We start from the raw sequence: 20,253 nt of genomic DNA, 5'->3' as shown, positions 1-20,253 counted from the left end.
TAATTTTAGTTCAATAGTAGAAATTTAAACAACTGTTCACAGTTGGTTAGTGCTTTACAAACTATTTTCACATACATCGTTCCACTGAATTATCACGGAAGTCCCTTGAGAGAGAGAATACAATATTAACGGGACAGTGCGTTCTCACTAATTCAGGCCAATTAGGTTGAAGGCCTATTTCAATTATAAAATAATGTTAATGTTAATCATGTTTATTGTGGGGACAGTTTCAAATGGAGCTGTTGAGTTCAAGCCCATTTCGGTCAGTACCAGGTGCCTACTCTATGTCTGGGATTGCATTTGGTGCCAGGCATCCCCACGGTGAGCAGGACCCAGTTTCTGTTCCTGGAAAAGTGGTAGGATCATCACGCAGAGGGTTTGGGGAACAAAGAAGAAAGACAGTCAGTCCAACCAGGAGATTCAGAAAAAGTAGAGTCTTCTCTTAAGTCACAGACCACAGTTAAAGAAATCTAAATAGGGGCTTTCGGGCAGTGGGAACATGACCAAAGGCATCCTGGAGGTGTGAGTTAGTCAGTGTGTTTAGGGTCCTGAACACATCAAGCTCAGAGTGCCGGTGGCTAGAGACAAAGCTGCCCAAGGTCAGTAGTGGACAGGAGGTAGAGGAGCTTGGGTTTCTTGATGGGGAACGTGGAGTATATTTTGCAAATGATTCACCAGCGGAGGTTCTTAGGAGTGGCATTTATTCTAGTGAATGGAGAGAAATGACAAGTCATTAGCATATACCTAAATATTCATCAGTATTCCTGAAGTGCTAAGGAGTGCAGAATTTGTTTTAAGTATTTTAGACAGTCTCTCTGCTCTTATTTAAAAAAGCAATTTGCACTATAAAGAGAAAGTTTGCTGAATTGAGAATTCTCATGCATTGTATTAGAAATTCAGGATTTTTGTCACCTGCAGTAGGGAATTTTTGCTATATTCTGAAATGGTTCATTCTTTTTTTCTGTTAGTTATCATCCCTTGCACAACATAGAAACAAATGTGGTTTTTTTTTCTTTTTGGCTTTTTCCTAAAGGGAGAGTTTTAAAAAACCGAAAGTACAATAAAACAAAACAAACAAGTAATGCCCTCTTGTCACAGAGTTATAGGCAAAAAGGTTTGCAAAGGAAAAATAAAAGTCCATAGAGAAAGAGAAAGAGGGACACCTGGGTGGCTCAGTCAGTTAAGCATCTGCCTTTGGCTCAGGTCATGATCTCAGGGTCCTGGGATCGAGTCCCACATTGGGCTCCCTGGTCAGCGGGGAGTCTGCTTCTCCCTCTGCCTGCTGCTCTCCCTGTTTGTGCGAGTACTCTCTGTCTCTCTCTGACAAATAAACAAATAAAATCTTTTAAAGAAGAAAGAAAGAAAGAAAGAAAGAAAGAAAGAAAGAAAGAAAGAAAGAAAGAAAGAAAGAAAAGGACCTAGCTGCAACACTCACTCATTTATTCATTCATCCATTCAACAACTTGCTCTTAACCGCCCACCACATTCCCAGCACTGTTGCATAGGGATGAGATGCACAGTCCTGTCTTCCCGGAGTCTAGCTGGGGAGATGAGCCAGGAAGCAAGCCCTCCCCACGCTGTGCAGCAGGTGCCCAGAACAGAGCACAGAGAAGGGACTTCCAAATCAGACTCAGGATCCTGAAGGACATTAGTGATGGTCTCACTGAGACAGACAGAGAAACCGGAATTGGCCAGGTGAAGCATGAGGAGAGAGTTCTCCAGGAAAAGGCAGCCCACCAGGGATTGTGGAAGAAGTCCTGAACAGACAGTGTAGAGGAAAAGCAGTGACCCTACAGGGAGCCATCCAGACAACCAGCTGTCTCTTCTAAACCACACAGCAGAACGCCATTGTCATTAGCTGCCATCCATGGAGGTGGCAGTGAAGGCCAAATCAGGGCCGGATGTCAAAAGAGGAAGGACCAAAAGCCAGTCCAACAGAAGAGTCGGAGCCTGACCAGAGGTGGACACCAGATTAAAAAAAATAAAATGTGCCAATTCTGGATGAGGAAGATAGCTGAGGTTCAGTCTTCCAGAAGTCAAGGCTCAGGGAGGTGGACAGTGTGAGGGTCTGATCCAAGCAGAAGAACCCCTAAATCTGCATGGTTATGAGACACCCCATCTGGCTTCTGGGCTGGAGTTTGATCCCAGGAGGTTAATTAGCCTCTTAATCAAGAATGGCAGCTGCATGTTAAATTCTGACTTTAGGAATGACCAAGTGGGGTGTTATTTACGGAAGGTGGCAGAGACCGCGCCTGAATCTAGCGGGACCGACTGAGTGATTATAGACGTGCCACGGGCCTCTAGGAGAGGCTGCTGGCATCCGTGGTCATGCATTTGTCACTCTGATTCTCATTATTGAATCTCCCATGTAATTTCTCTATCCATAAATGCTAAAATGTGGCCACTAAAATGTAGAGATGAATAAAAACATAGAGAAGGAATTATTACCAGATTCAGGAATTAACTATTTTAATTAACTAAATTGTGGAAAGATCATTTTTCACATGGATGAACTAAAGCTTAATATTAATTTTATAACTTTTTTCAAATATGTAAGATTAGGAAACTATAAAATTTTGAAAACCAGAATTCTTAAAACTTCTGTGGCCATCTGTCTTCTTTTATGATGGTGTCTGGATTCCATTTCCTCTTTGTTCCATCAATCATTCCCTCTGTCACTTGTATTTCCATCCCTCCTTCTCTATTATCTCCTTCCCATTCGCATTTAAGCAGGATCCAGTGTCACCTGTGTTTAAAAAAAAATTACAGAGCTCTTTTTTCAGCAATATATGCCCCACCAAACATGTCCCGTTCTTTCTTCCCACTGGCCTCCGCAGCCAGGCATCTTGAAAGAATTGCCTGTCCTTGGTGTCCCATCACCTTTTCCTTTCCTTTCTCACTTACCATCCACTGAGTTCTGCTGCCAGCCACAGATTCTTGAAGCTCCTCTTTTTTTTTTTTTTTTGGAAGATTTTATTTATTTTCATTATTTGAGAGAGACAGAGAGAGAGTGCACAAGTGGGGTGAAGAGCAGAGGGAGAAGCAGACTCCCCACTGACCAGGGAGCCCAATAGGACCTTGATCCTGGGACCCTGGGATCATGACCTGAGCCGTAGGCAGACGCTTAACGACTGAGCCACCCAGGTGCCCCTTGAAGCTCCTCTTCTCAACCAGGACCACCTGATTGCCATGTGGAATAAATGTTTGCAGATCTCCGCGTGCCTGAGCTTCCCACGCCTTCTGATGGTACTGCTCAGCCCCGAATCTTGAAATTCTCTCTCCTCTTTGTTCCTATGACACCATTTCTCCTGGTTCCATCCGAACCTACTTGATTCTTTTCTCTATCTCCTCTGCAACTCTAAGCTCCTTTATCCCCCCTCACCTCTGAATGGCACTTATTTTCGGCTCAATCCTCAGGCTTCATTCCTACCCACTGTATGTTCTTTCTCCATGGCTGGCATTATATTCACACATCTACTGATCACCCCTCAGTCGGTGTCTCTGGGCCAAATTCTCTGTTCAGCTCCACATTCCCCTAAGTCTCCCATAGAAACCTGAAACCGACCCTTCCAGAATGCTGTCTTCTCTCACTCCCTCTCTTCCCTGGATGTTTCCCTCACTTCACACCCCACTGAAGGGAACCACAGTCCCGCCAAATTTAGCAACTCGAGACTCAATCGAGCAGCAAACCCTCTAAATGTTCCCTTTGGAATAGTTCAAATTTATCTCTCGTCTACATTGTGGCCACTCTCTGAGAAATCAGTGGTATCAAATGTGGAAAGCCCTTAGCATAATGCCTGATACAGAATAAGTGTCCAATAAAGTTAGTTTCTGCTCCCGATAGTAATTCTGTTCTTACTACAATACTACTACTATTAGTCAGGGCATGAGCATTTTTCTCCTGGCTACCTGCTGTCACTTCCCAATTCCATCTTCCTACCACATCCTCTCTTTCCCTTTGTCTAACCTGTGCATTACTGCCAAAGCGACATATTTAAAATATATATTCGAGCCTGTCATGACACTGCTTAAAAGCCCTTGCTCTCCTCTGTTGCCTTGAAGGGCATTTCAATCAGAGTTCACCAAGCCTCTGCTATTTGACTTTTGGGCCCCCTCGCTGCACCTTCTGACCACACCAACAGGCATCCCAGGTGGCAGCCAGGAGAGCTGCTGACAGACCTCCACAGAGTCAGGCTGCCACTTTCTTCATGCCTTTGCTCTCGCTGCAGAGAGAAAACCTCTCCAAGAAGTCTTCCCTGCCCCCAGGTAGTGTTGAGTCTCTCCCCCATTCCCTGCCGTACATGCAAACGTCTCCCCAGTGTCTGTGATGGACATACGTATAGTGATCCTTCTGCACTTGTCCCTGAGACCCCTGAAGGAAGGGCTGTGCTTCTCATCTGAGCCTAGCACAGTGCCTGGATATCAGTGGTTCAAGTAGCACCAAATAGTCAAATAAATGGTAACACAGGTAACACTTTCACAGGTGAATTTAAATGCACATCACATATCCCAAACTGGACTATTTAGTATCTATTATAAAGATGAAAGTTTTGTCTCTGGATGAAAGCAAAGTGCTTTTCCAAACCTTGATCCTTCAACGCCTCTGTGCCAGGCTGGGTCGTAGTAGGTCCTGGGGATGGGGAGATGGGCTCCAGTGGGGAAAATAGTGTTATGCAGCATCGAGTGCTGGGAAAAGCACAGAAAACCAGGTAATGAGTTAGTGAGAGATGAGAGGACTGGGCTTGAGGACACATTACACAGGGTGATGGAAGGGGGTGCTCTCTGAGAAGGTGACATTTGAGCTAACACCTGAACAATGAGAAGAAGCTTAACAAGCATAGAAGGGCACTTTCATTACATCCGAGTTAACGGAAAGATGCTTTTGCCCTTGCCCCTGGAGGCCACAGAGGAATCTCAGAAAATATAATCTGGCTTTAGATCATTCTCCCACAGCACTAAATTCATGGCCCTGAATTATGTAAGATGTCAGCATAAAGCACAGCTGCAGAGAGACCGGAATTCTGCAGAGCTCTGGGGAAACCCTGATGTCCTGCCTCCTACCTGGGCCTGTGTTTCCTGGAATGACTGCCCTGCAGCTCCCGCTCACAGGCAGGCTGATCCCCAGAGGGGAGCCAGAGGCTTCTCTGTCTATAATGTCACATTAAGTCTCGCGTGGCTCGCCACAAGCCTTCCACTGCCCCTTCCCCTCATCTGGGCCAGTTCAGCCTCTCTCCCCCCAGACGGCACCTCTCTAACAGGTAGGTCCCTACTGCTGGTGTTCTCCTCCTGCATTTTGTCTAAATGCATATCTGGTGTCCATCCAAAGCGATCAGCAGTAATGCTCTCCCGAGGAGCTGTCAGCCAGGTGCTTTCTGCTAAAGTATTTCACTAAACTTTCCTTGTCATAGCCCCTTCTTCCTTTTGTAGGGAGATGACATCTCCCCTATTGATCTGTAAACATGTGCTCTCTCCAATGCTTGTCCTGGACCAATACTTCCTGGCACGTTCTTGCAATCTTGACAATCAGAGAAATCGTTAGCACACGTGCACGCAGTTCACGTTTGCTTACAACACCTACTGGCATTTTCTGGCTTTGCAAAGTACTAGTAGCTGCCAGTTCTTACGCATGCCTCCAAACCTCCGAACAACCCTCTGATGTCGGTGCCCTGCCCCTTTATTTACAAGCAAGGACATGGATGGGAACAATAGCGCCTGCCTTGTAGAGTTCTCTGAGGACTAAATGAGACAATGCCCAGTACACACTTCACCACAATACCTGCCACAGAGTTGGCTCTCAGCGATAGCTGTTGCTATTGACTTCATCGGCGTTGCATTTCATCGCTAAGTAGAAGACATTATCTTAAAAGTAATGAATTTAAAAGCTCGCGATTTATTTATTTATTTATTTATTTATTTATTTATTTATTGCTAGCCATGCCCATAACTAGTTTTTACAAGTCAAAGAATTTGCCTCTGTACCTTCCATGCACTAAGATGTACCCAAAGGTATTTGGGTGGTAAAGAGAATAGAGACTACCACTCCGCACCTCCCGCAGCCCTGTCCCCTCAAGCTGAGCATTTTGTCCAGGGCTCTGTAAGGAACGTCAGCCCAGCTCGGAGCCAGGAGGGGCCAGCTCTGAGGTCTGACTTGTACCTGTATTTCTTGCTTCCACGCCTGCACAAAGCTATTGTTTGATACTTCCAGAGCTCACCCCTTCTCCTCCTGTCCCTACCGTCATCTCCTCCAGCACCATCCCACAGAAGACGTTTTCCTAAAAACAGCACACACATCTCCAACTGCATTAGAACTTTGGTGTACCCCCAGATGTCAATAGGTATCCCTCAGAAAAAAATGTTTTGGTGTCAGATGAGTTTGGGAAGTCTTATGTTAACTACGTCTCCTCACTGTAGGACTCAAGCTCAGAACCTGTGATAGGCTGCAATCAAAACAATGAACATCTGGAGGCCCTAGACAACCCGGTGCTCCCCAAGGGAGTTCGGCCTTAGAGCCCTTTGGCAGGGAAGGCTTGTTAATGACTTGCTAGATCTGAGTGTATGGGGCTGCGCACTATTTGTGAAAAAGATGATCTCTGCACGATGCCGGGGGGGATATGGCAACAGAGGAAGGAGTAGAGGGCAAGATGGCAGCTGCCCAGGGGTCAGCTCAGCAGGAGAAAGTGGGACAAGCCTACGTGGAAAGAAAGAGGAGGAAGACAGGTCTTATCAGAAAGATCAGTGAATAGGGGAAAACTCAGCACAAGGTGCAGAATAGCAAGATGCAATTATCACCAAAATATTTGCTTAGAGATCCTCCAATTCAAGCTAGGATTTGGTGGGTGGGGCGAATGGAAACAAATTGGCGCCACTATTTGAGAAGAGTTTGACTGGGCCAACTCTGCCCGAAGAACCCTGAAGTAGCAGCACTGGAGAAACAGCCCTGAGAGCAAGCCCCTTAGCACCCCTCTTTCAGATAAGCCCCAGCAATGCCACCTAACTCGGCAGCCCAGGAAGGTCATAGCTCTCCGGAAACCTGATTTTGCAGATGTGGTAACACCGGAATAATGATCGCACCTGTCTCGAAGGGCAGTTGTGCGGCTTACAGAGACAACTGGACAAGTACAGTGCCCAGAACTCAGCGTGTTTATTAATTTCTCTTTGATGGATTGCATTTCTTTTCCCCTGTCATGATCTCTGCATCTCTCCCAGGCCAAGAAGAAGAGAGGCTGGCCCTGGAAACTGCCCTGATGTATGGGGCTAAAAAGCCCATCAACACGGAGGGCATCCTTAAACCCAGGTCTGACGTGGTCATGAATTTTGAAGTGGAAAATGCCGTGCTGGGAAGAGACTTCAAGCTCACCATCACCTTCCAGAACAACAGCCCCAATCGTTACACCCTCTCAGCCTATCTCTCGGGCAACATTGTCTTCTACACGGGGGTCTCCAAGACAGAATTCAAGAAGGAGACATTCGAAGTGACGCTGGAGCCCTTGTCTTGTAAGCCAACTGGGGGGGGGGGGGGGCTCTTCTCTTCGGGACTTGTTCTCTACCTCCCTGTCTGGCTTGGTGCTGTTACTCATTAATAACTTTAGGGGTGCCTGGGTGGCTCAGTTGGTTAAGCATCTGACTCTTGATTTCAGATTAGGTCATGATCTCAGGGTCCTGGGATGGAGCCCCATGTCGGGTTTTGTGCTCAGCGGGGAGTCTGCTTGAGATTCTCAATCCCTCTCCCTCTGCCCCTTCCCCCCTCAAATAAATAAGTAAATCTTAAAAAAAAAAAAAAAGAATAACTTCCTGTCAAAGTTAAATTTCTGCTGCAGAGCTCAGGAGCGTGAACCCCATTGGAGAACCCCCTTCTTCCAGAGGGGCCTCAGATTTCGGCCTCACCTCTCATGCATAGAAGTGAACACTGAAATTTTCAAAGCCTAGAGCCCCATGAGTCATGAAAATAAAATGTAACTTCTTGCTACTCAAAGTGTGGGCCAAGTGATGAGGTTGTGGGATATAGGTGAGGTTCAGTAGGGTGGAGTCCGGAGCTGACGACCAAGAAAGAATTCTTGAGGCGTCTTTGGCGCAAAATTGGTGGTTTCTTAAAGCACAGGGATAGGACCCGTGGGCAGAAAGATCTGCTGCCCCGGGTTGTGAGGGGTGGCTGATTATATACCATGGGGTTGGGGGAGGTAAGGAAAAAGGGAGGTTGAGAAAGTACTTTCATATGTTAAAGAAGATTCACAGGATAAGGGAGGCCTTGCCATTGTCAAGTTAAGGTTGTTTTTCCCTCTAGCAAGGCGTTAACATGAAGATGGTTGGGAACTTCCCAGAGGCTGCAGATTATAAGGACATTTACTTGTATCTACATTCCCTTCCGGAAGCTAGGTTATTGATAGAAATGCTTTGTTCTTGTAAATTGCTAAGACATTTGCAAACTGAGGGAGACTCAGGTCTTGCAGGATTGTGGTTTCTCTAAGGTTAACTATTTCTTTGTCCTTTAGGGCAGCCAGGAAGGCCTGAGGAATGTCACGTACATCCCATGGTGGGGGGGGGAGGGCGGTCCTGGGGTGTCAGTTTCTGCTTTGCCCTCAGCTTGCCTTCTGTTCCCTCATCACAAGGACCTGAAGTATCAGCATCCCCAGGGAGCTGGTAGGAATGCAGACTGTCAGGCCCCACCCCAGAGCTGTTGAACAAGGATCTACATTGTAACAAGATCCTAAGGGAATTTTAGTGCCCAGGAAAGTTTGTGAAGCACATTGTCAGAAAGCAACCCCTCCCCTCATTGGTATCTCTCTCCCCAAGTCAGGTAACATTTTGGGGGACTGCCCTAGCAGGAATGATGTGTTTTGCTTTACCATTTAGAAGGTAAGAGATCTAAGCTCTGCAGACAGGCTGTTTCTGAAAACTCATCTGCTGATACATTGGGACAGGGGAGAGCCCGCCCTTGGGAGAGGAGACTGGAGACTCGGAAATGTGCTGTCCAGGAGCCTCAGAAGGGCTTTGTTCTCTCTTCCACCTCTTTCTCAGCCTTGATCCAGCCCAGCCTCCCTCGAATACATGCCCTTCCAAAGCATCTCCTTCACTATAAAAATTCAGAATATTTTAAACAGGCTTGGGCTCCACAGGCTTCAGCTTACACTGGGGATTGCAGTTTTGAGCAATCTCGTTTCTTGGGGTGCTAGTATTTAGGGTGCACAAAGGTTGGTCACATAACTGGTAAAATGAGTTAACCGGGAGAAACCGGTCTCCAGGCCAAGCATGTTGAGTGAGAGCAGGTTGGAAAGGACCTGAACCCTTCAGGGCGCTGGATTTCTGTTGGCCTGACATGTGGCAAAGAAAAAGAAAAAAATTTTAAAGATGTACAAATAATAAGCTTTACAGCATGAAGGCAAGCAAGACTAATATGCCCCACGGGGTTGACCAACTCACACGTCCCAGTTGTTTTCAAGATTTCTGGATTCGGTGGCTGTCCCAAGCCACAGTGAGTACCCTTGTGAGGCTTTAGGAAGATATTCCCAGAAAAATGGGGAATATTCCTAAAGTCCTAATTCTAAGAAACCTACCCAACCTTAGGGGAACAAATCTCCAGAGATGTAGTAATGTGACTAACAATTAGGAAATCGTCATGGTATATTTTTTTTTGGAAACTGAGAGATCTACCACTTGTCCTATCCCTTAAGGTAGGAAAGGTAATTCTTAAAGACAAGAGTAGTTGGTATAAAGGACTCAAGGGAACAGGCAGACACAGTGGAGTTTAAAGAAACTGAGCCTTAGAATTAAACAAATGGGGATTTTAGGTGTGACTAAGTCACCCACCAGCTGTGTGTCCCTAGGCAAGTTACTTAAGTAATCTGAGCTCTTCCGTACATGGGAGTGATACCACCCACATCACAGGGTTGTAGATTTGTTCCCCAAACCTTTATTTCATGCTGAATGTCTAGATGCTGTTTTGTGCTGGAGACACAGCAATGAACACAACAGAGGTGCCAACCCTCATGGGGTTTGTGGTCTTAAGGGGCGGGGGCTGGACAATAAAGTATATTTAGTATAGTACAGTTATGCACATAATAAGAAAATATAAAATAGGGTAAGGGAGGGAGGGAATGTTGTGGGGGTGGGGTGATCAGGGAAAACCTCTCTAACAGGGTGACATTTAACAGAAACCTGACAGAAGGAAAGGAGCAACCTTTGCAGCCAGGAGAAATGAAATGCAAAGGCCCTGAGGCCAGAGCATGTTTGGTGTGTTCAATGAGTAGCAAGGAAACCAGAGCGGGGAGCAAAGGTGGCAAGGGAGAGTGGATGGTGTACACCACATAAAGAACTGTGAGCCCTTGTAAGGACTTCGGCTTTGATTCCAAGTGAGCAGAGGAGCCATTAGAGGATTTTGAGCAGAAATGAGGCATGATCTAACTTAGGTTTAACTACGCACCATCCTTTCCCACCTCACAAGAGTCCCATCCCTCCATCTCCTTCCCCTTTTCTCCCTAATCCAATAAGAAAATGAGCTTCTGTGAGTTAGTGGGCTGGAATGGCATGATACATTAACCCTCCAGGTCACTGATCTAGGGACAGCTGACCAGGTGGATCAACTGTATGCAATAGATTGCAAACTGCAATCTAAAATACATCGCAAAAAATAAAATAAAATGAAATAAAATACATTGCAGCGTGTTGCAAAAAGCCACTTGATTCTAGACCTTGATCAAGTAGGTCAGAGTACACTCCTAAGAGGCTCGATTGCAAAGGAAGTTTTCCAAATAGAATGGGAGGCACACTTTCCAGATTGATGATTAAAGAGAATGTGTGGGCTAGAATCAGCTTGGAAGATTTGAATAACTTAAACCTTCCAGTACCGTCAAAGGTGCTATCGTTTCCACTTGGCTATATTTAGTTTTCTTTGCTTTTTGGAAAAAGAGATGAGGCAGCTCCTGTCCGTGTCTCCCTCGGCTTTCCCCAGACACAGTGAATGATGTTGGCAGGAGCCCAGCTCCACCACTCACAGAGTGAAAACCTATTCTTCTTTCTCTTGCCACGTTTAATAAACTTTATCTAGAACAATTTCTTGTGCAGTGGCAAAACACAGCACTTACATAACATACTATTTCAGGAGCACTGTTCTCTTGGGCTTGGAAGCACAGCCCAGTTTCCTTAGTGCTATGATTTAGAGAATGTTCCACCCCAGAGAATAATGTCCTGGTGCCAACATTATAAAGGTAGCAAAAGCCTCCGTTAAGATTGGTAGAAAGAAGTCAGGCATTTCTCGCTGGCCTCAAGGAACCCTCACACACAGCCCACCCCCCCCCCAGCAATAACCAGAGGAAGTCTGTTTTTTTATTATTGCTGGAGGCAGTTAGAGACAAAACACATGTTCTTCAAGGCATACCCTTTGCCACTCCATCCATCCAGAGCTGGGAGTGTGAAAAACAGGCCCCTTGGGCTCATCTGAGTTTGTAGCCAGTCAAGCGATGGAGTCTTATGTGTCTGGACAATTAATTTCCAGGGGAGCCATGGAGGAAGTAGGGTCCAGGCTTGGGCCCAAAGAAACAGCATAAGTGGGTCGTTCAAAAAAGCAGAATTCAAGGGCCAAGATCAAGCCAAGGTCCTCCTAACTCTGGAAGCTTCTCAAAGTTGAATATGCATCATGTGGGCATCTTATTCAAAAACAGATCTTAATTCAGTAAGTTGGGGGTGGGGTGGAGGTGGGGAGGTCTGAGAACCTGCGTCTCTTATGAGCTCACAGGTGATGGCCTGCAGACCACACCCTGAGCGGCAGGCACCTGGACCGGAAGCGCCATGCCTTCCACATGACCCGAGGCTTCTACAGAGCTGATCCTGTGGGGATCCTCCTGGTTGTTGGAGCAATGCCCTCCACCCCAGCTACACATTAAAGTCAGCCAGGAGCCTGTAAAATAATGTCTGGGCCCCGAGCTCCAAAACTCTGATTTCATTGGTCTGTGGTGGGATTCAACAGGGATGGTTTTTAAATGTCCCTGAGTGATTATGACATACAACCAGGATTAAGAACTCTTCAGTCAGAGGGTTAGAGGAGGTCACGGCACCCAATCATCTGTGAAGGTGACGAGCGTGGCCTGATGCACCTTTGTTTGGGGGCCGACAAGTCAGGGGGCCTCCCTCGTGCCCTAGCTTGCCTTACACAGTATCCCGTGCTCATTTCAGGAGCTGCTCACTGGGGACTGGCTATCCCCTGCACGTAAAGCGACGGACCCTGAGAATCATCCCCTCCAATAACTTCCACAGGGAGGAGGAATCCCTGGCAAAAGACAGACATTGGTCAGGGGAGCAGTGGTGGAGATATTCCATTCCATGAGCATTTGCAGAGCCTGTGTTCTGAGCATGGGGATGGAGGCATCGCCACCCATTTCCCCGTCAGGCCGGTTGCCAATGCAGCACTAGCACCTGGCTCTGAACAGGTGCGGCAGAGTCTACACCATGGCCCGGGCTCAGCCGACAGAAGTGCCCTTTGTTCTCTTGAATCCTGAGCAGTGGGAAATGAGAGTGACAGAGAAAGTGGGCAGTGCAGCTGAACAGAACCTTGTTGTTATACTCAAAGCCACAAGATAGCATCCCCACCTTGAGCCCAGATGGTGAACGGAGGGGAGCCGGACCACTCCCCAGCCTCCAAATGCCAGCCTCACTGGCCTGTCCTCAACACCTAAAAGCTAACATCAGTGACTTGAGAAAACAGGCATTTGGCACAGAGGTCGTTTAAGTTGCAAATAGGAACAGGGTGGGAGAGAGCTGAATGCCTAGGGTAAAAACTGGTTTCAAAGGCTTCTTTCTCTTAAATAGAAAAATCATGTAAGATTGGTACAGAAAAAGCTGGAAAGAAAATGTGAAGTGCTATAAGGAAAAGATTTAGATAGTTGACAGTTCTGTTCAAGGGTGGCCTATGGCCTGGGAGAGAAGTTTATTGTTGCACAAGGGGGTAGTACATGGACTGATGGCCTTGGGTTTCACGGCTCTGTTATCTGTCATCTTGGGATTGTCCCTGGTCAACTCAAAACAGCCACAGTTAAAACCCCTTGGTCCTTGATCTAAAACATCCTTGTCATGGCTTTGCATTTTTACAACAGCAAAAGCACCGTTTGGAAAAATTGACACATGTTCTCTAGTAAGGCTTTATGGAATATTAAATTTCTAGCACATTCTTGTTTTATCCAAGAAGCAGGAGACTTTGTCCTTGATTGAGTCTTCACCCTTCGTCTTGGCTGCTCTTCTGGCGGATGCTGAGGTCCTGTTCCTCCCTTAAATCCTGTTGGAGAAGTGGGTGGGGCCCTTGGGCAAAGTCAAGCAGATCTGACTCAGGTCCTGACGCCCTGCATGTTTGTTTCTCCTCCTGCCAGTCAAGAAAGAGGAGGTACTGATCAGAGCGGGAGAGTACATGGGCCAGCTGCTGGAGCAAGCGTACCTGCACTTCTTTGTCACGGCGCGTGTCAACGAGACCAAGGATGTTCTGGCCAAGCAGAAGTCCACCATGCTGACCATCCCCCAGCTCATCATCAAGGTTAGTCTTACCATCTCAGACAAGGGAGAAAGGCAAGGTTGTTAATTAGGCACCCAGCCATACTTTGTGTGTGTGTGTGTGTGTGTGTGTGTGTGTGTGTGTGTGTCCTGCTCAACAAAAAAGGGGCGGGGGAGCTAAGATCCTCCTGTTCTTTGAAAGAAGTAAACTGCCCTATATATAGACACACACATATAACACTTTTCTCTCCTCTCCAGATTTAAATATATAGATGTGGCTGCAGATATAAATATAACCTGTGGGTATAAACATACTTGTGGAGGAAGATAAAGATGTGTAATGGATACAGATAGAATTCAGTGTCTCCAGAGTAAAGTGGGTCAGGCATGGCATGAAATGGAAACCACTGGAATCATCTCCTGCCTGCATTTGGGACTGTACTGTGGGTCATTGAGACATAACTGTATACAGTAGGATGCACTCCCTGAGATGTCAGCTTGGTGACAGTGAGTTTGTATATATGTAGACATCTTGCAACCACAAGCCAGATGAAGACATAGAGGATTCCCAACACTCCAGAAAGGTCCCTCATGCTTTTTCCAGTCAGTAATCCCTTCCCCCATCACCAAAAACCGCCTTTCTGATTTCTATCACCATAGGGCTATTTTGCCCATTTGGCTAGTAGTTTTTATGTTCTCTTTCCATTTACCACCAGAATTCTCTGCCCAAATGGTTCAAAGAAACTTGGCAGAGGAAGGCTGAGGATGGATGGAAATGGCAGACAAATATGGCAACCTGTTCGCTGCCTCTTTTCAGGAACACTGACAGCATCTGTAGCCACATCCTGAGACACCTTCCTGTCCTATCAGCAGACACCCAGGCCTCCGTCCAGGTCCTTAGGGTCTGACAACTTACGTCAGCCTTACCCAGGGATTAGAGGCCTTCCCAAGTTGCTGGAGAACTTTTTTTCCAGAAGTGATTAGAAGTATCAGTCCAGATCTTAAGCTTCATTCTTCTAAAGTGATGATCAAAGTTTACCAAGGTGCGCATATTTTAAATGCCCCTAGAGGTGACAGGGGTGGGGGACTGTAAGCCTTGGGTCTTCTGAATCATTTGCTGTGAATCATTTGTAAAGCTAATGACTGTCCTGTCGCATTCAGCAGGGCAGCTGTCAATGGGTCTAGGGCTGTGCACATGGCACTTGAGGACTGCCACGTGATGAGTCACCCGAGGCTGAGGTTCACCCAAACAGACAGGTCGTGTCTGCCGAGACAGAGAGCCCAGGTCCTTCATTTTGAGAAAGGCTGAAGTCATCACGAGGCCTTCCCCCTCAGGCCCCGCCCACGGCCCATCACAGCACCATCCACACAAGAGGCCTGAGAAGATAATCGAAAAATGAGGTCGTGCGGGGTCTGTAGGCAGAACAGGAAAGAGCTGCAAATGGGGGGTGGCATAGGGCTCCTCCAGTAGGGCCATCAGGGCTGCGAGAATGTGCGTTCGGCAGCCTAAGTGCTGTAGCAGAACCAGAGCCCCTCCACAATGGCAGGTGCTCCCTGGGAGACCGCTCCCTCCAGGGGTGGGGGTGAACTGATGCCCTGTCCCTGTGAAGGGCTCAGGAGAGAGCCCCCTGCAAGCTGCAGGTGCTCCAGCCACGGCATAAGATAGAATTTAATTGCACCACTGATAATAAACCAGATGTATAAAGGAAACGGATACCTTTCACCTTTTAGACATTATTAATGTGAAGGATTATTTGTTGGTTGTCTTCTGGGTTTACTTAAAGAGCAGTGAAATTCCCACGGGGCAGAATATAAATGCCCTCTGCCGTAAGTTGAGTGGCCTGGTCAGGGCAAGTGTCCTTTAAAAGAGTTACAGGTTTTTTGTTTTTGTTTTTGTTTTTGTTTTTGTTTTTGTTTTATTTCCATGAAGGTATGGGGGATGCTGTTCCTGGCAGAAACTTATTTAGAGGTAGGGCCATTTGACCAGGACTGCAGCCTAAGTGAGATGGAAATCCTGGCTTCTGCTCAGTGCTGTTTGTTCAGGAACGGAGACAGGAGCATCCCCACCTCAGCGGCCCCTAAATCACTAATGTCGGATGAACTAAATCCAAGCAAGGGAAGAGGTGCTCCTGGATAAAGCACCTCACACCCTAAAAACCACCCAGATGTCACTGAGCTGTGAGGGACCCTGGTTCCAGAAACTCTGGCTCGGGGCTGGGGACCTGGGATGCTGCTTGGCCTACTGGAGACATGATCATACTGACAGTGACTGAGAGAGAGAAAGAGGACACAGAAAAAAGATGGAAGGGAGGAACAGGGGAGAGGAAAAGGAGGAGAAGGAGGAGGAGAAGGAGAAGGAGAAGGAGAAGGAGAAGGAGAAGGAGAAGGAGAAGGAGAAGGAGAAGGAGAAGGAGAGGAGAGGAAGGAAATGGAGGGGAGGAGTGGGGAGGGATGGAGGGAGGAGAGAAGAGAGTGGAGGAGAGGAGGGAAGAAGAGGGAGCGAGAGGAGGGAAGAGGAGGGAGGGAGAGAAGGGAAGGGAAGTGGGAAGGGAAGGAAAAGAGAGGGGAAGGGTAGAGAAGGGGGGAAGGAAGGGGAGAGGAGAGAAGAGGAGGGAGGAGAGAGGAGCAGGGGAGGGAGGAGAGGAGAGGAGGAAGAAGTAGAAGGGGAGAGGGAAGGGAGGAACAGAGGGGAGAGGAGGGAAGGGAAGGGAAGGGAAGGGAAGGGAAGGGAAGGGAAGGGAAGAGAAGGGAAGGGAAGGGAAGGGAAGGGGAAAGCTAGAGGAGTAGAGAAAGAGAAGTTTATGATGAACCTTGGTTCAGGAGACCTCAGGGAGAAGGGTTGAATAACTTGTCTAAAGCAGGAGTTGGCAAGGGGGTAAAGGCCATGAAAGCACAAAAGCACAATGGCTCAGGGGTCCACAGTTACCTGGGATGCATGTCCCCAAATTCTAGGAAGATGCTAGAACCCTTTGTCAATCTCTTTGAGCCTTGGTCAAGCCCACAGCAGACAGACCCTCTCAAGGTCACTGTAAGGAATGTGCTGGGCACAGGGTGACCCTGTGTGAGAGATAAAGGGTTAGGAGGACGTGACCATCCCACCCTTCACTGGGGGGCAGGAGAGGGATGAGACCAGCACGTGGTGATGACAATGACAGCAGCTAGGAGCCACTGAGCTCTAGATTATTGTACTTCTCTTGTATTACCTTGGCTAGTCCTTATGACCATCCTAGAGGTGGGTATTGTTGCAGTCCCCATTTTACAGATGAGAAAACAGAGGCCCTGAGTGCGTGGTAATATCACAATCAAAAACATGGGCTCTGGGAACAAACGCTCTGAGATCAAAGCCTGCTTTCTCATGCGTGTGAGCCTGGACACATCACTGAACCTCTCGTAGCTTCTGTTTTCTCGTCTACAAAATCGCCATACTCATTTCATAGGTTGTTGTGAGTATATGATGAGCTGGTGGGTACCTAATGCCCAATACACACTAAACACTGAGCGTCGGGTGGCCATTGTTAGTATGGTCGCTGTTCTGTCCATGAGGGACTTGCTTGTGATCACGTGCTGGTCAGGGCAAGAGTGGAGGCTTTCTGACTGGAAGTCGGTGCAGATAACCCCTAAGCTACATTGCTCTCACATGGGAACTTCCATGGAAAGTGCCAGCCTTAACAGAGGGTGTGTGCTGTTGATGGGAGGAGAGATCACATGAGGTTGAGGCACCAAACTCAAGGCGTCAGAACAGTAGACGATCCTCCATGAATGGATGACATCTCGAGTTGCAGACATGGGTGCAGAGACCAGGAGAAAGCGGGAGCAAAGGCAAGGAGAGAGGTAGACAGCCTGCAGAAAGAGCTAGAAAGCCTTCCTTGGCTGGAGTTGAGGCAGGAAACCAGAGACTAGTTCAAGGCACTGCCCTCTTCTGGGAGTCCCCACCTTAGCCTTGGGACTGGAGTGGCCTGGCAGCCAGTGTGCCCCGTCCTTACCTCTCTCTCCTTTTTAAAGCAAAGAAAGATCAACCAGGAGCAATATTGGACCCACCTGTCTGAACCCATGTCACTGTCAACCAAAGCAGTTAGGTCAGGGGACATGTACTTGCACCCTAATGGACCCTGTCTGGGGCTGCATTTGTTCCCGTGAAAATAAAGATTGGGACTGGGTTAAATTGTGCTCCCAGTTAACTATTCCCAGCACCCACCATGCGTGAGTCATAGTGTATGATCTTCATGTGGAAAATGGCAGGGAGAGATACTCATTAAACTTTAATAAGCACACATCTCTTTATCTGTGCTATCAAAATATTTTGATGAGAAAAGTACGTTTTATTAAAATCAGACATTGAGTTTTTCTCATGTGTTGATCGTTGTAAGATGCCGTAAGTCAAGAAAAGACTTCACCATTTTGATTTTTAGTGAACAGCTACTTTTTGGAGAGGATGGGGATGTGGAGGGAATCTGGCTGGTCTCCAGGCTAGAGACTGGTTTGCTTGCAGTCCGTGGTGTGTAACATAGAAGCAGCGTTCTGGGTTTCTCTCAGTCCCAGTTGGCAGTTAAGGCTTCAGGTTTCAGGTTCTCTGGCCAACTAGAGTGAGAACATCAGGAGGGGACACTGGCAGTCCCTTCTGTAGAGAGCCGGACCTCTGTGTTCATAATCCTATGTGAGCTGCTTTGGGCAAACTACTCAACCTCCTCCTATGTAAAGTGGATCCAGTAAGAGTACTGGCCTGGTTGGGTGTCTGGGAGGGATCATTGAAATAATCGTCATAAAGAACCTAGCAAGAACCTATGGTAATCATAGTATGTACTCACCCACTCATACCTGGCCACCATCTTTCTCTCCTCCTCCTCCTCTCCCTCCTCTTTCTTTCTCTCCGTCTGTCTCACACACATCCTCTCTCTGAACTTCTGCATCCCCTTTTGCAGAATGAATAACACACTAATAATTATTACTCTTAATATTCAATACAACCATATGCAAAACTCAAAGTTGTGAGCATTAACATCAGGGATGCTCGTGAGAATGCTTAGCCCACGCCAGGACCTGGTAGTTGCTGATAAATGTCCCCTTCCTCCCTCCCTGCCTGGCCCCATCTGTGCCTGCAAATCCGGAGAATTATTTAGGGTAGCACATGGCCCTCTGGTCTATAGCAAACGTAACCTCACCTGATGGAATCGACTCTGACGACTGGGTATGCAGTGTGTGCACTGTTCACTGTGGAACCTTCATGGGAGGGAGGCCACTCTATAAGTACCTGGTGTGAGACTGAGAGAGAAGAGGCATTCACGTGTTCCTCAGATGACCGCCATTCAGGATCTGGGAGATAAACTCTTCCCAGTGCCATTCTAAAACAGCTCTGTAGTATTGGCATGTGGAACATGTCCTGCAGCCTTTACAGAGAACCACGAGACAGCAACAGATCTAATTTTCTCATATGAACCAGGGACAATTTTGCTAGAAGAAAACATAACCACCTCTATGTGTGTGCTTAAAAAAAATTACAACCATGATCCCGATGTTTATAGAAGCATGATTTACAATAGTCAAAATATGGAAGCAGCCCGAGTATCCATCAACTGATGAATGGATAAAGAAGATGTGTGTGTGTGTGTGTGTGTGTGTGTGTGTGTGTGTGTGTGTGTGTCATGGAATATTATTCAGCCGTAAGAAGAAGGAAGTCTTGCCATTGGCAACGACATGGATGGAGCTAGAGAATACAAGGGAAATAAATCAGAGAAAAACAAATAACATGATTTCACTCATATTTAGGAAACAAATTTAGGAAACAAAACAAACAAGCAAAGAAAAAAATAAGAGAGAGAAGGAGAGACAAACCTAGAAACAGGGTCTTAGCTCTAGAGAACAAACTGCTGGTTATCAGAGGGGACGTGGGGGGATGGGTGAAACGGGATGGGGATTAAGGAGGGCACTTGTCGTGATGAGCACTGGGTGATGCACCGAAGTGTCGAATCACTATATTGTACACCTGAAACTAATACCATGCTGTAGGTTAACTAACTGGAATTAGAATAAAAACTTAAAATTAAAAAATTTTAATTACAACCATGAACACACAGGTGTCCCCAAATTAAAAAAAAAAAAAGGCATTTAAACATTTAAAATGGGAAGAATTGACAGTTTCCCAGCTTTTTTTATATAGTATTTTGACATGCGTCACTGCCTCCTCTCACCCCGAGTTGGGCGCAGTCCCCACTAGGCGTCGGCCAAGATGATACCATACATGTGCCCCTTGCTTCTTTGTTCTGTTGGCTGAAAGCGTTTTCTTCTCTTTGATTCCTTCCTTTTAGCCACTCACTCATTTATACATTCATGTATTCAATTCATTCAACAGATATTTGGTGCCTACTCCGCAAATATGTTGTAGCAAATGCTTTAAAAAAAAAATACCAGAGAAAAACTCAACACTGAGAACATTTTTATTGACTTTTTCTCTGAAATGGGGGGAGACCGCTGATTTCCCTTCTAGCAGTGGCTGCCCTCGGTCAGCTCCAGAAGTGCTGTCTCTCTATTCTAGCATGGGTTGGCTACAGTGCATGCAGGGCCTACGAAGGGAGGTGATTCATAGAAATCAACAGGCAGAATGTCCTCCGGACTTGCAGCCTTGAAGACCACACAGGTCACACGGGAAATGTTCCTGCTATCCCCCACCCCCACCGCGGGAGGGTACCGGGACCTTCCTCTGGGCAGGCCCCACTCCAGGCCAACACCTGCACTGGTGCAGATGGCACCCAGCCTGGGGATGGGGGAGACAGGGAAGGGACCAGATCC

General features: G+C 47.0%; 1 protein-coding gene across 1 annotated transcript in view; it reads left to right on the top strand.

The window, feature by feature from the left end:
- Positions 1–20,253, top strand: part of F13A1 (coagulation factor XIII A chain) — a 165,261-nt gene that overhangs the window by 130,378 nt on the left and 14,630 nt on the right. Inside the window, exons 12-13 of the mRNA XM_026511433.4 lie at positions 7,207–7,494; positions 13,353–13,513. Coding sequence (XP_026367218.2) covers positions 7,207–7,494; positions 13,353–13,513 — 449 coding nt within the window. The remainder of the gene's footprint in view (positions 1–7,206; positions 7,495–13,352; positions 13,514–20,253) is intronic.

Source organism: Ursus arctos, unplaced genomic scaffold (assembly GCF_023065955.2).
Source record: "Ursus arctos isolate Adak ecotype North America unplaced genomic scaffold, UrsArc2.0 scaffold_31, whole genome shotgun sequence".
NCBI lineage: Eukaryota > Metazoa > Chordata > Mammalia > Carnivora > Ursidae > Ursus > Ursus arctos.
Note: the sequence above shows the minus strand (reverse complement) of the source record. Positions and strands in the feature narration are given on the sequence as shown.